This window comes from Entamoeba invadens (assembly GCF_000330505.1).
Source record: "Entamoeba invadens IP1 unplaced genomic scaffold scaff_1105074725591, whole genome shotgun sequence".
Classification (NCBI taxonomy): Eukaryota; Evosea; order Mastigamoebida; family Endamoebidae; genus Entamoeba; species Entamoeba invadens.
In genome coordinates this window covers 199,443-214,587 of record NW_004191750.1, presented here as the reverse complement: position 1 = coordinate 214,587, position 15,145 = coordinate 199,443, and the positions used below count along the sequence as shown (strand labels likewise).

At 33.1% G+C, this 15,145-nt stretch overlaps 9 protein-coding genes across 9 annotated transcripts; 6 read left to right on the top strand and 3 right to left on the bottom strand.

Annotated features, from left to right (window-relative positions):
• Positions 1-819: 819 nt before the first annotated feature.
• On the top strand, positions 820-1,518 carry EIN_169400 (hypothetical protein; the record flags this gene model as incomplete). The annotated part of the gene is made up of 1 exon (XM_004183803.1): positions 820-1,518. One exon carries the CDS (start codon positions 820-822, stop codon positions 1,516-1,518), a length of 699 nt encoding a protein of 232 aa, XP_004183851.1.
• Positions 1,519-1,925: 407 nt separating this feature from the next.
• On the top strand, positions 1,926-3,590 carry EIN_169390 (hypothetical protein; the record flags this gene model as incomplete). The annotated part of the gene is made up of 2 exons (XM_004183802.1): positions 1,926-2,000; positions 2,040-3,590. The coding sequence occupies 2 exons, from the start codon at positions 1,926-1,928 to the stop codon at positions 3,588-3,590; spliced, it is 1,626 nt and encodes a 541-aa protein (XP_004183850.1).
• Positions 3,591-4,105: 515 nt separating this feature from the next.
• On the top strand, positions 4,106-5,773 carry EIN_169380 (hypothetical protein; the record flags this gene model as incomplete). The annotated part of the gene is made up of 3 exons (XM_004183801.1): positions 4,106-4,180; positions 4,231-4,357; positions 4,398-5,773. 3 exons carry the CDS (start codon positions 4,106-4,108, stop codon positions 5,771-5,773), a joined length of 1,578 nt encoding a protein of 525 aa, XP_004183849.1.
• A 229-nt stretch (positions 5,774-6,002) lies between these two features.
• On the top strand, positions 6,003-6,380 carry EIN_169370 (hypothetical protein; the record flags this gene model as incomplete). Its single annotated transcript, XM_004183800.1, has 1 exon — positions 6,003-6,380. The coding sequence occupies one exon, from the start codon at positions 6,003-6,005 to the stop codon at positions 6,378-6,380; it is 378 nt and encodes a 125-aa protein (XP_004183848.1).
• Positions 6,381-6,439: 59 nt separating this feature from the next.
• On the bottom strand, positions 6,440-6,893 carry EIN_169360 (hypothetical protein; the record flags this gene model as incomplete). Its single annotated transcript, XM_004183799.1, has 2 exons — positions 6,440-6,779; positions 6,841-6,893. The coding sequence occupies 2 exons, from the start codon at positions 6,891-6,893 to the stop codon at positions 6,440-6,442; spliced, it is 393 nt and encodes a 130-aa protein (XP_004183847.1).
• A 178-nt stretch (positions 6,894-7,071) lies between these two features.
• On the top strand, positions 7,072-8,658 carry EIN_169350 (translation initiation factor eif-2B beta subunit, putative; the record flags this gene model as incomplete). The annotated part of the gene is made up of 4 exons (XM_004183798.1): positions 7,072-7,133; positions 7,226-7,624; positions 7,751-8,341; positions 8,577-8,658. 4 exons carry the CDS (start codon positions 7,072-7,074, stop codon positions 8,656-8,658), a joined length of 1,134 nt encoding a protein of 377 aa, XP_004183846.1.
• A 133-nt stretch (positions 8,659-8,791) lies between these two features.
• On the bottom strand, positions 8,792-10,232 carry EIN_169340 (diphthamide biosynthesis protein, putative; the record flags this gene model as incomplete). Its single annotated transcript, XM_004183797.1, has 3 exons — positions 8,792-9,164; positions 9,354-9,762; positions 9,980-10,232. 3 exons carry the CDS (start codon positions 10,230-10,232, stop codon positions 8,792-8,794), a joined length of 1,035 nt encoding a protein of 344 aa, XP_004183845.1.
• A 272-nt stretch (positions 10,233-10,504) lies between these two features.
• EIN_169330 (hypothetical protein) lies at positions 10,505-12,010 on the bottom strand (the record flags this gene model as incomplete). The annotated part of the gene is made up of 1 exon (XM_004183796.1): positions 10,505-12,010. One exon carries the CDS (start codon positions 12,008-12,010, stop codon positions 10,505-10,507), a length of 1,506 nt encoding a protein of 501 aa, XP_004183844.1.
• A 477-nt stretch (positions 12,011-12,487) lies between these two features.
• EIN_169320 (hypothetical protein) lies at positions 12,488-13,102 on the top strand (the record flags this gene model as incomplete). The annotated part of the gene is made up of 1 exon (XM_004183795.1): positions 12,488-13,102. One exon carries the CDS (start codon positions 12,488-12,490, stop codon positions 13,100-13,102), a length of 615 nt encoding a protein of 204 aa, XP_004183843.1.
• Positions 13,103-15,145: the final 2,043 nt, after the last annotated feature.

The window sequence follows — 15,145 nt, the reverse complement described above, 5'->3', positions numbered from 1 at the left end:
CAACACTTTTATTTTACTTCAATCCAATGACATTTTTCATATTATTAATTAATGCCATTCAACCGACACATGTAATTTCTTTTTTGTCATATAGCCGAGTCTTATTGTATTGGTTGACTTTTAATGTCTAACTGTGTCACGGTTTTACAGATAACAAAACAGTAAAATATATTATGTTATCCAACAGATAACCGTATATATACTACATTGTGTTATTGGATGGTAAAGGTAAAACGATAATAAAAAAATAAATGTAGTTATGTGGAGTGTCTGGTTTATTCCAGTATTTGTAATGGTTGAATTGTAATATAATTGTTGTGAGGTTTTAAAAAAATAATTGAATTAATGGAGAACAATTGCAAAAAATGAATTGTAATAATAATGACGGACTTGGAAAAATGAACAACACACAACAAATAGATTTAATCTTAGAAATAGTGTGATGAAAATTTAAATGTGAAGAAAAAGATACCTCTTCCGTTGCATTTTGAAAACCATTTTCTCAAACCATCAAAAAGTCCCGAATATCATCGTATATTTATAGTAATATTAATAAAGTTGTGAAAAAGTGGTGAAAATGTCGACGACCAAAACAACAGAACTTGAATAAGTGATCTTTCCAATTTCTGACCAAATTGGTGAATGGAATTGCTATAATAGACCGTCGTTGTGGGTCTTTGATTCTTAATAAAAATGTTAATTATGAAATAATAAAATAGTTACAAATGCACAGGAATAATTCATATTTGATTAAGATGGAGTCAGGGTGTCTACGTCACACGGCCAATAAGAGGGGTGAACTCTGAAAGGAGTCATTCGATGTTGAGCACCAGTTTCTCACTGTTTTTGACGTCCTTTGTTGGAGTCAATGTGTGTCTGTTGATAGGGACTGTTCTCAGCAAATTGAACATCATCACAAGTTACACATCGCGAAAAATAGTCCACATTTCACTTGGGACGTGTCAGCTTGCACTTTGGGGGTTGTATCCTGATGAAATGAGTGCACGTGTCTGGGGGACGATGTGTTGTTTGATCTATGTTGTAGTCTTTCTTGTGTTTGGACTTGGTTTATTCCAAGGTAAGATCTGTGACTTTCTTGTAGCGACTGTTTGTCGCAATGGGGATTACAAAGAGATGTTGTATGGCCCACTGAATTATTGTGTGACTGTTTCACTGCTCTCGCTTGTCTTTTGGAGAAACTATCCGCCTTCAGTCATTGGATGTGGTCTTCTCTTGTGGGGTGATGGGATGGCTGAGATCATTGGGAAAATGATAGGGCGAACTGAAGTGATGAATCCATGGGGAAAGAAAAAGACAATTGAAGGTGCAATTGCAGTGATGGTATGTGGTGCTGTTGGTTCAATGGTGATGTGCAAGATGATCTTTGGAGAGTACTACACACTCTACTGTCTGATCTTTGGCTTCGTTGGTGCTCTTGTCGAGTTCTATTCGTATCCCAATTACGACAATGTCTTCATTCCACTCTCTTCTGTTGCAATGGGGTACTTCTTGTTCTAATCAATTTCTTGGCATTTTCTATATTTATAGTTGTTTTTGTTATTAAGTATAAAATGTGTTTATTTTGTAACTATTTTATAATGAGAATGAATTGTTTAATAAAATAATTTTATTTTAATCATTCAAATTATTATATTCCTAATATCATTACATTAATAATAATTATTTAATTATAAAATGAGAACTATATTTTGCTTTTGATTTCCAATAATTATCAAATAACCATTTCAATTGTTTCCTTGATATTTGTTCTTCTAACTCATTTTATTGTATTTTTATTGTTTCTCTTGTACTACTTTTCTTTCTCTCAGCACCAAAATTAAAATTAGTCGACTTGAAAATGAACAGAAACAACTGAAGTGAATTATAAGTCCGGTTTTGAATAGATTAGTCAACTAAAAAATCAAATGACTAACACAAAAGAATTTAACACTATTCTTTTTGATAATAATTCACACTTACTCTATGCAATTTTTTCTAATGTTTGTGTTTTCAACTCATTTTATAAAACTCATACAAAGTTGATATACGACCCTGACGACACTTACTGTCTTGACAACGCAAATCTATTGATTTCACACTTCCAGACCTTTAATAAAATCGAAAATTTGTTCATGTGGACTTATCAAAACCAAAATAACACTTGTTTGCTTTCATATTTGTCGTCTTATAAATATCATTACTTTTATGATAGAAAAACTCACACAAAACACTCAACCATAGCTCAAATCAATTCCAATGAATTTTTCTTTTCAACTTTAAACACTTCATACTTCGCTAAACTCTGCTTCCCGATTATCAAAGACACAATTAAGTCATTACTCCAAAAGGGAAGATTGATGGAATTGGACGCTTCAATCCTTTCAATCAACCCGTCGTACCTCGACGAGCTCTCAGCCAAAAGCTTTCAAACAACTGTCGAAATTTTAACAGAAGACGTTAAAGTTGTGATGGATTCGATACGTTCTAACATCAAACAATTTCCAGACGAATATGTGGGCTCCCTCAAAAAGATCAAAAAGGCAAATTGCAAAGAGAAAAACGACTTTTTCATAACCCGACTAATCTTAGATGGGTTTGCGAGGTGTTTGAAAAACAAAGAGATCCTCCGATCATTCATGACAAATCAACAAACGGCAAAGGAGTGTGATGGTATCGAACTACTTGGTCGGACTTTATTTTATTTGAACAAAGGCGAGGATTTGTTGTTCCTGAAAGAGGTGGAGAAACGGCTTGGGACAGTTGTGGGCGTCGATGATGTGCTTGATAAGACTGATTTTTCCGAGATCCTTCAAATATTCAAAAATGAGAGGGAGAGAGATCGCGAGAGTGGAATGGGCAGCAATCTCACGTTCCTCCTCCGTTGCCATTTTATCACTCTTAAAAAATGCCTGTCTCCAGAAGTCAAAGAGAGAGTGTTGACTTCACTTGGAGATTTGACGTTTGCGAGTGCTGACGAATCATCCTTACAATTTTTATTTCGAAAACTAGAGAAGGTTTTTGGAGATTATGTTTCGTTTTTTGAGAAAGTCAACGAAGAAAAAATAGGAAAAGTTGCGGAGTATAGAAATCAACAGGACAAGATTGAGGTATTTAAAACGCTTTATGCAAATAAAAAAGAGACAAACAGGCAATTGGCGGAACGACTGAATGCTTTGAGGCAAGAGAAAGGGATGAAATCGACGAATGTTACAATTCCCGAACAAAAGAAAATTATGGTAGAGAAGAAGTTAAATATGAACATCAATTTAACCATTAATCCGCCCAAAAATATATCAGTCAAGATCAATGATACAGAACCATTTACAGATAGACCAGATATCCACAAAAAGAAAAGGAAGGCAAGTTTCGCGGAAAGACCTTTTGGTGTACCTAAAGAAGACAAAAACACTGATCTAGAGATAGCCTTGAAAAAAGACAGAAAAAGAAGATTGTCTCTTGTCGATTTATTCACCAAAAGACAGTCAAGAGATGATTTGGATAAATGTCTGAAGGAGGAAGGAAAAAAAGAAAAGAAAGAAAAGGAGGAGAAGAACCAATCACAAGACGATAAAAAGAAAAAGAAAAAATAAGTAAAACTAAAAATAGATAACAATTGTAGTTAATTTTATAGTTTAATTTTTTCTTGTGTCCATTTTTTTCTTTATATACACAATTTGATCTCTTAAGATAAAAGTTAATTTTTTTAGTTATTTAATTGTAAAATAGTATCATTGAAATTGTTATACAATTATTACAAATTATAAATCAAAAAATTAAACAACATTTTTTTATATGATAATAAATTATTACTTCAATAGTAAATAATTATAAATATTCCTTTTTTGAATTGAAAAAACTAAGCAGTTTTTGATGAAGTATTATAATAATAATTGAACATATTTAAATAATAAACCAAACAAATAATTAATAATTAATAATAAAATAAAATAACCATGAATAATTATGTTAAAAAAAGTGTCAATAAACTGAACAACATTTAACGATTCAACGATGTTAATTATTTCAAAAATTATAAAATAGAATTATTAATAGAAGCCATTTTTATTTAAAACAGAAATCAAAAACAATCTTACTCAGTCATTTAATGTTTGACTTAGACACATTTAACTCTGTTCTTTTTAATGACGACTCAGGTGTTCTTTACGCCATTTGTTCTAACGTTTGAGATCCACATTTATAGTAAAATAACTAACAATATTTAATATATAGCTCATTTACAACATTGAAGACAAAGAATGCTTACGAAACGCAAAGATTGTCACCGACTATTACCGACTTCATGGAAAACTTCCTCAGCTCTTTTGGTGGGCTTTTCGTCGACAAATTATGATCAATGGTTCGTTCTTGATATCACATGGAAAGAATTGACGATATAGATAAAGGCGAACTCTTGTTTAGCGACGATGGCTTTTTCACGACTTTCTTCTATTCTTTTTGTAAAACGTTTTTCAACGAATTTTATTCTCAGGTCATTGAATTTATGGCGTCACAAGAAAGTTTATTTGACCAGATTGATATCGACATCTTGACGACATATAGTTCCGACATTTCCGATGAAAACTTAAAGAAGTACAACCAATCGTTGTGCAATTTGTCTACCATTATCAAAAAGGGATTGGACTTCAGAAATTCAGTGAACGCATCGTTTCCACCAATCCTTATTTCTGTTTTAAAAACCATTTTTGAGAAAGTTAATACATTAGTGCAGGACAGTGAAAATATCATATGTCTTCGTCTTTTCAACACAATGGTACGCAACGGATTTACTCGACTTATTAAAGACCGTGACTTCCTTGATATTATCTTTAAAGAAAAACCAAGCCTAAAAAACTATGAGAAAAAGATTGCCTTCATCGTCAACTTGACTCCTCGCATATTCTGCGATAAATCAGAAGACTCCGACTACATCGCAAAACAACTCACTAACAGTCTAAAGGGCGCAGATGTCGACAATCGTGAGCTTTACTCGAACTTGATGAAATTGGTCGACGTCAAAGACGATTTTAAAACACCGAAAGACGACGTTATCACGGAGATGATTGTTCTCATGAAAACGAATTCCCTTCCAATGAAGAAGGATGTTCCGTCCGATGTTGTGTTCAAGTTATATCAGGCATTGGAGTTTGAAAGAAGTAACATCGACGATTATTTGGTTTACGAGAAGCTTATTGGGACGTTTCAACACTTTGTCCACGATTATTATGTCAGCCTTTATAAGATGTTGGCAAGGTCTGACAATTACGAGGACCAATTTTACTCCTTAAGACAACAGGTCGTTCTGGCAAACATCGAGTTGAGAGAAAAGAGATTGAAAAATGAGAACTTGAAAACGTGCTTACGGCAAGCTGCCCTCAAAGGCAAAGACTTTTCTTTTTCGACGGACGTTGTGCTTGACCCGGTCGTTCCGTCACCACGAAAATCTCAGAAGAAAAAACACAGTTTGAGTCAATCTTTTGAATCTTTTGAGAAAAAACAGAACGACACGTTAGATAAGCTGAAAGAAATCCACAAACAGCGGCTGGAAACATTTAAAAAGAAGAAAGACCAAGTCAAATCCGAGTGGAAGTCCAACTGGAAAGTATGCAAAGAGTCTATCAAGAATGAAGCAAACGAGATCAAAGAAAAGAAGAAGCGCGCGAAAGACGAAAAACGCGAGAAGAAAGAGAGAAAGAAATTGAAGAACAAGGAAACAACAGAGAAAGACACATCAACAGTATCTTCAAACTCCGATGAAGTGACTTTCAGTGTTTAACTTGATTTTTTTGATTTTTTACATATCGGTCTTGGTAGGCATTAAAAACTATACTTTACTGGTTTATTATTAATACATGTATTTTGGATTAATTATATTTAATTAATTAAATTTATTAAATTAATTATTTGAAATAATTATGTACCATATATTACTAATTTAAAATAAGAAGTAATAGTATATTACCATACTCCTCTTGTATAAACTAAAAAGAATAGTAAACCCCACAATGGATAAGTTGTATGTGACTCTGAAACCTGGGATGCTATACCTCCTTCCGACAACGACAGACACATATCAGTTGGACACAGTGTCATACACTGGAGAGAACGAAATGGTTTTATTCGTCAACCGTCCTGGTGATGTTCCCAAACGCATCTGCCGGATGGTTAACCCTGGAATGACTACACTTTCTTTTCAAGTCTCTGAGAAGGTTTCCTTTTCATTTAAAGGAAAGGGATCTTGTTATTTGACTTTCACTAATTTGGGTGACCTCTCCCATGGTATTACAACATCTTACATGTGTGACAAAGTTAAAGTAAATGAGGTGGAAGATGTTAAGAAGATAGCACAAGTCATCAAAAAGGAAAACATTGTTTATCTTTAATAATTTAATTTAATAATTTAATATATTTTATTATAAATTAGTAGTAAAATGAAACAAAGTTACTCAACATCTTCCAAGTCGACAAGGATTTGGTCTCTCAACCGAGCGACGTCGTCAGGGAATAAAGAGACCTCTTCTGCGTTTAATGAATCGGAGAAATTTTTTAACACAGAGACAAAGTCCATAGTTTTCTGGTTAATTTCTTTGACTATGTGAAGTTGTTGATCTTTTGATGAAGTTTGTAGCTTTGCACTTAACTCTTCTATTGTTCTTTTGTAATATAAAATATCCGTTTTGAGGACTTTGACAGATTCTTGTGCGTCGATGCTCATGATGTTCTTTAACGTTTCAATCGACTCGTTCAGAAATTCGTTGTAAAACGCATTGGGGTCCGTCGGTCTGTTTGTCATTCAAAATATTTACTTTATTGTCTATTAACCATATTTTATAACATTCAAACTTAATCATATTTATGAGTAGCTCAACAAAGCTGTGAATGTCTGGTGTGTCCATCTTGGTCTTTTTGAGTTTCTTTTGTGGTCGTGTGAAATAAATTAATTGTGTTTAATGGCCACAATAACAATCTAATAATATTTGAATAACATTTTATATAACATTTATATAACATTTAATTCATTTTCAAAGGTATTTAAAAAAGCATCTGAATGAAAGATCTCCAAATGTACAGTTAATGCAGCGCTACCAGGCAACATTTGATGAGCTTGAAGAGATTCTCCAAAGAATGCGACGAGGGTTTGTTATTCTTATATATCAAATGTACTATACTTTAATAGTAAAATAATTATAACGAATAATACTGGATAGCAATTAGAAGTCATGTGTAGAATTATATATGGTGCGTTCCAGTCTGCTAACCCGATATTAGCGCAAATCATGAAATTGGTGAAGAAAGAAGACTTTGAACGACCGTCCGAGTTAATGTCAGTACTTCAGGGTATGGGGAAATATCTCCAACGAGGTTCCAAGATAGAATTCTCGACGGTGAACATTGTCCGCCGCGTGATGTTTATTGTTCGTGAGGTGGAGCGAAGTCTATCCAATGTCGAGTTTGACGTCCAGTCGAACGAATTACACCGACTTGTTTCCGAGTCCCCGTCCATCAGTAACGTCGACATGAAAAAGTTCAAGAAGGAACTCATTGAATCGCTTAAAGAATATCAGACTGAGCTCAAGACGTTATATAAAAGTATAGCGGAGCAAGGCGAGGCGTATATCAACGACAAGTTTGTTCTTCTTTTTCTTTGATAGCATTCTAGTTTATTTATAATAAAAAAAACCAGAATTGGATGGTTTATGTCTGTAAAGATTTTATTAATAAGAATAGTAATAAGAATAGTATTAATATGGAGTGATGTTGTCTTATTATTTGGGAAATCCAAGACAGTCTTAGAGTTCATTGCCGGAGCGAAAACTGTTCGGACGTTTTATGTGATAGTAGTGGATAGTTTACAACGCAAAGATGGTGAAGAGATAGTTTTAGAATTACAGAATAGAGGCATCAAAGCTGATTTATTCCCCGAGTCTGCACTCTTCTCGGTATTACCACATGTCAACAAAATTGTGTTGGGGTGCCATACGGTTTTGGCTAATGGAGGTCTCATTGCAGCTGCTGGTGCGTTCAATTTGTGTTGTGTTGCGACACACTTCCGAGTCCCCGTCTATGTCTGTACCGGGACTTTTAAGATCTCCCCAATATTCCCAACAAACGACACAGACTTCGCGTTGATACAATCACCACTACCAATCATGCCCGCTGTATTATCAAAACCTTCAATACAATCAACCCAAACTGGACTCGAGTTGTTACTCGACAGAAAAAGTGACGAAGAAACCGCAGACAAAAGTAGTTACCAAATCGAAGAGGCAAAGTACACCCGTGTGATTAACTCAACGTTCGAATATATATCGCCAGATTGGATTAATCTGTTTATCACCAATGAGTTTGTTCCACTCTTTTTTAATAAATTTATACTATATTTTATTATATGGTAATTACTATACTATAATTATATTTATTAGTATTATTATATTATTATATTATTATATTATTATATTATTATATTATTATATTATTATATTATTATATTATTATATTATTGTATTATTGTATTATTGTATTATTGTATTATTGTAATTTTATTATTATATTATTATATTTTATTTACTAATTCACAGGAATGGTGTTCCTCCTTCTTACATCTACAGATTACTCGCGCAACTCTACAACCCTGAAGACACATTCTTTACTACTCGATGATACTTTCTTCAATCAATTTGGGAATATAGCTTATTTATGGTTTTGGTTTAAGACTTTATAATTAGAGGATAGTTTATCAAATCTAGTACTTGTAAGTAAAATAAATAGAAACTAGTATCCAAAGTCAATGAAATCAATAAACTGAAGCGCACCATTTTTCGGGCGCAGGAATGGCCCAATTGTCCATTGGAATATAATCCAATTTACTTTCACATGGGTTGCCAAATGCTAAGAAAGCTTCGTATGGGGTCATCAATACTTGTCTGTAATTATCGCCCCAATCGATACTGAGACGGGGACAAGCGACTTGTATCCAGACTTGGACTTCTTTGTAACTCTCAAGGAGACTTGTCGATATTTCATCTGCGTAACATAACACAGGAATTAGACCTTTGGATTCGACCAGTGCTTTTACGTTTTCGGTTACTTTTGGATTGCCTTGTCTCCCAAGTGTCGATGTAATGATGCCAATGTACTTCTGTTGTCGAGCAATGTCAATTTTCTTTCTATTTATTAATTATAATTTATAGTTTATGATTTCTATTTAATAATTTATAATTATTTGATCTATATTATATATAGAATAGGTATTATATGATATAATACCAGTAATTCTATATAGGAAATATTAAGAATTATTATTTACTATATATAGGAATATATAGGAATATATAGTAAATATATAGTTAACAAACCGCATTACACTCGAGAACTTCTCTTTATCAACAGAAACAGGGACTAAAGTTTCATTGCGAGGGTCGTAGGAGTAAACTTTGTTATCTGGATAGTTGTATGCAACGGCCTCTGCATGGAAGAGTCCGCCTCCAATAAAAACTACACTAATCTTCTTATCTCCAAGAGGAGGGACTGTACACCCCAAAGTGATCCCTTCAGGAAGTGGATCAATTTTTGGTATGATGATGTCAAAGTCCTTCAACAACGTTTTGAGTTGTGACAGGTAGGGTTCATATTGAATGGTTGCTACTATGGACAAACTCAATTTCTTGTCTACCATTTGATTGATCTTCTCAACCAAAGGCTCAAGCTTGATCTCTGCTACAACAGGAATGTATATGCTTGCGACCTTCAAACACTCTGGAGGGACTTTCTTTGAGTTTTCCTTTTCTATCTATTTGTAGTTAAATTATAATATAAAAAACCACACTTATAGATTTGGTGATTAAAATAACCAGAACCTCCAAAAATAGAATGCATTTCAAATTTAAAAAATAATAGTAAAATATATTAAAAAAAACTATAGAAGAATATGATAAAATAACAATGAAAACAAGACATCAAGCTTCTAGACAAAAAAACAAACTGAGTGGAGAATGTCCAAAATGGACCAAAAAGTCTGCTTTAATATACGATGTGAATCGGTCATCCACACAGCAAGCACCATAGACATAGTCTGTATAGAGTATGAACTCAACGTCTTTCAACTTTGCTTCAAGTCGTTGCTGCAATTGCACTCCCTGTGCTATGAGCCCTTCTGGAAATTGCAAGACAACTCGTTTACACCCACGTTTCACCACTTCGCTCTCTATCAGACTTTCCTTCAGGTCAAATTGCATTACTTTTATTAGTTGTTAATTTTTTAGTTATTTTATAGTTTGTCTATAGTAAATTCTAGTCAACTAGTTATTGTTATTTCAAAGGTATATTTAACTATAATATTTTACTTTCCAATAGTTTATACTATTACTATTATTATTAATAATCTACTATAATTCAATATTAGAAGCAATTCTGAAAGGAAATACAAAACCATACCAATATAGTAAAATAACTATAATAAAACTATACTTAAAACATAAATACATGACAAATAAATACATGATGCGCCTTACTTCTCCTCGACGTTCTGTGTTACCATAGCTACTGCAATAGGGTCTGTGAATTTCCAGAGTCCGAGGATGATCTTTATTCCTTCGTCGTCTGTCTGGATCATATTTTTGATTTCTTTAGTCTTACTATTCTCGATCTTCCTTTGGACTATTTCCTTCTGTGTGATCATTCCGACGATGGTCCTAGCTTTGAGTACCAACAAGTCGCATATTTTGAACAAAAACAATTCCAAGATGTTGTGGTCAACGACCTCGAAGATATGACTGTAAGGGGTTAACAAATTAGACTCATTAGGGTTGACCAATTCTTCCTTCAACTGTATAGAAGGGACAAACCCGGTGACCCCGAGTTTCTTCGAAGCGAAGAGGAGCAAGTAGTTAGTTCTCTTGATGAAGTAGAGGAAGGTGCTTTGTGCTGATATTCTTGAGACACTTTGTTCTGCCGTCGATATGACGCAATACGGAAAAGGGAGACTAAAGAAGTACTCTCCTGAGAAAGATGTCAAACACATAGTTCTAAAGAAAGGGTTTGGGACGTTAAGTATTTTAGGAGTGATAGGGGAGGTCAGTGGTTGATTAAATAAGTCTGGTGCGTCCAATGAAGAGCAGATGTTATAAGCGAAATAAGCGTCAGGCAAGTTATCTGAGACGATTAGTGTGTAAGTGGAGACCAAGTGATTTTCAATGATTTTTTGGACGTATTTTTTGTTGGTCCAAATTTCGTTGATTTCCTTCTTTTTAATTGCGGTGGTCATCGCCAACATATACTCGTCAAATTTGTTTATTACATCCGAGAGCTTTTTGGCGAGTAATTGATAGCTTTCTTTGTTCTTTCCTTTTTCTTCGAAGTGAGTGACTTGGAATTCAAAGAAGATCAAATTGAGTGAGTCCAAAAAGACGTCCCACAAAAATGTGTTAGTCGTCACGTCTAAGTCCGAAGGAATCACAAACGCAAAAGACATTGACAAAATGGGGTAAGTAATTCCCGAGAATTTGACCATACAAGGAACATGGACAGTAACTACTATATCATCATACATCACTCTTTCACTTTTAAAAGTCCCATAATTGAAGATATAATAGCCGGGAAGTTTCGAAGACCTCGACTTGGTATCAATTAAGGTGTATTGTGATTTAATGGGTATCAAGTGGAGGTATTGGTTCATACAATATTTCTCTACTAGGACTTGGGAATGTTTAATAGGTAACACAGGATTGTTATAAACAATGTGCAATTGTTTATTAAAGTAATCGGGAAATAATTTGATATTAAAAGAGGCGACGTGGGAACTCGGATGGGATAACTGAAAATTTTGATCGTTATATTTCCAGGGAACAGTGAGTAATGGAGAGTCCTTTCGAGTCGATAAAATCCGTTCAAAGTTGTCCCAAATGACTCCCCAATGTTCGATTATGTCTTTACATTTGACGTCTAATGTTGTTTTGTCGGGAAGTGTTGTGATGTTCTTTTTCGGTTTGGGGGATGCTGGATCTAAGAAATCCATTGTGCCTTTAATCGTTACGAAATTTTTTTTTATTTATTTTTCGTTTATTTAAAGGAAGTTTCAGAAAAACAGAATTTTCGCAAATGTGAAACTTAACGGCGTTGTGAAGAGATTTGTGGAAAATATTTGTTGTTATTTTGTGATGATATTTGAATTATCAAATAAAATGGTATAATATTAAATAGTATAAATAGTTAATCAAATGATAATATCGAATGAAATTGAATAATTATGTATAGTTTTTATAATTTATTTTACTTGAAATTATTAAAAGTTAAATTACTTGAATTTTTTTCACTTTTTTCGTTTTATAATAGTTTAAGTGTAATTATATTGTAATTATTATTTAGTAGGTTTTATTAATTAAAAAAAAACTATAAAAAATTTCTTTTTTTCATTTTTTTGAGATTGATGATAACGAAGTGTAGAACGAGCAGACATATAAGCGCGAAAAAATGGAAGGCGTGAGAGAGTAAAATGAACAGACGAAGAAGCTCTGTCCGGGTTCCTCGGGCCGAACAACAAAAGTACATGCAAAATAAACGTGACAAACAGGACATGGAGACGTTTCAAACTTTTGTCCTTGTGTCACTGTTGAACTCGTTTTGTGGGGTGGTCATTGCCAAGTCTCGCAAAGTCCCGTCGTTGACAGTACCACAGCCACAAGTCAAAAAATTACTCTTCCCCGAAGGGGAAATCAACCTCTTCAAACTGGCACAGGATTATAGCAAAAACCTTTTCGACGCCGATTTGCAAAACGGAATGAAAAGGGACAGTGCTATGAGAAGGTTAGAGAAAAACAGAAAAACATTCGTCCACAACATGATGTTTGATTTATTGCTCGAGAAGGGATTTTTCTTTAACTCAACACTGTCGAGAAAGACTAAAAAGACTCTCAGGATGGAAAGAATTACAACAATTTTTCTTGAGGGAATGTTGTTTTTGCACCACGAAGAAATGATCGACCTTGGGAAGGAGGTGCTTGACGAAATCGATGCCAGACTCTTCGGTAAAAAGGAGATTTGTATTGAGGCAAACGATCCAACGATTATGACTCTGACAATAGAGAAGAGTACATGTGCCTCTCTCTGATTTACTGTTTTGTATTCATTCTTTGTGAATAATCAAATTGTGCCATATCAATAATATTTTTATTTTATCTTCATTTATATAATAATATATAAAATATTATTATTATATTTAATTAAATATATAATTAGTTATAAAATTAATTAAATTAAAACTAAAAATTAACCCGCTACCAAGTGGCGGGAACAAAAAGTGTGAATTCAATGTTTTTTATAATTATTTATTGTTATTTAACCATTGTATTAAAATGAATCTATTCAAATAATAAATGTATAACAGATACGATGTTATAAACTAATTAAGTAGTCCAAATAAACAAGTATTATAGTTTATTCAAAACATATATAATTTTTATTATAGAGAATTATAGTATTTTAATATGACTTTGTAAATAATTAATATTATTAATTTATTATAAATATATTAATTATTAATACTTCAAGTTCAAAAATAAAAACACAGAAAAGTTAATTAAAACGTAAAATAACTCGAGTTGATAAACACAAGTTGAACGAAAAAATGAATTTGAATAACACGTTAAAAAATAAAAAACGTTACATCATGACACAATTTGATGATGTAAAATGTCATTGATTGAAACACATTTGTGGGATGTCATATTCGATAGTTGTTGCTCACAAGCGCCATACCCAAACACATTCACCTGGGGAAACACCAGGGACTGTATTGTAAGTCGTAGGGTTCGCTTTTATAGTGTTTTTCTTGACGTCTATTTCATTTTGTGAGGCGATATGTATGGCAATGTGACTTTGCCTATATGTGTATTTTATAATTACAAAACTATATATTAACTATATTGTATCTTAATGTTATTAGTTGTTTGCAAACAATATAAAATGAAGTGGACATGTGGAACATCGTCATTCCAAAAACCTCATCACATTCAAATATTTTAAGGTGTTTAAAACATACAAATCGGGTTATATGCGAAAAAGTTGTTATAAAAATTAACACAAAACTGTTGTTTAACAAGTTAACTATTGCCAAACTATTTGTTTGTATAGGTTTAAATAATAAATTTTTAATTATTTATTTTAATGTGATGTGTTTATAAAAACAATAATAACTTGATAAAAATAGGATATGTGGAAATAACAAAAAAATGACAAAATTATTTTAGAAATACAGGTTGTTATTTTACCTCATTTAAATTTCATCACTTTGTTTTTTTTCAAAAGACTCAAAATATTTTGTTAAGTGATTTTAGACTAAAATTTTGTTAACAAAAGAAACTAAATTTGTAGACTTTGTTTTGAATTTGGACTATGAAAAATTTAAGTTAAAATTAATATTCTTAGTTACCATTTCATTTTTTCTTATATCTGTCAGATAATAATAATAATAGACAATAAAAAACATAATACTGAACGAGTGATGAATTAGAATGCATCTTATTTCTTCTCTTCCTTCTTCTCAGTGGCAGCAGCCTTTGGTGCGGCTTCCTTTGGTGCAGCAGCAGCCCCCTTCTTTCCTCCCTTCTTTGGCATGTGTATGTAACGAGTGATTACAAAGATGCTTTCTTTTCTTTTATAGAGGCAATCATTATTGTGAGGTACAACAGCCCGTATTTTGTCCAATAATCGGGAATTCCTGATGCCACATCATCGTGTTATTTTTGGTGTGCTATTTATAACAATGACGTGGCGATGAATAAAGGTGAAGAATCGTGTGATCTGCCGAGTTTCTATTTCTGTGCGTAATTTTCAACATTTTATACTAAAATAGACAAAAAATGCGTAATAAAGTGGGATGTTTTGAGTTATGGCATATCAATCGTTGTGTGATGTCTATTTACGATGATATGATTTGCTATTTGACACCACAATACACCCGTTATGTAGGACATAACATGGCTGTCATACCCCCACAGAAATGTGAATTGTATAAAAGGGAATACTACATCTTTCTAGTCACTCGTTAAATACACATGCCAAAGAAGGGAGGAAAGAAGGGAGCTGCTGCTGCACCAAAGGAAGCCGCACCAAAGGCTGCTGCCACTGAAAAGAAGGAAGAGAAGAAATAAAT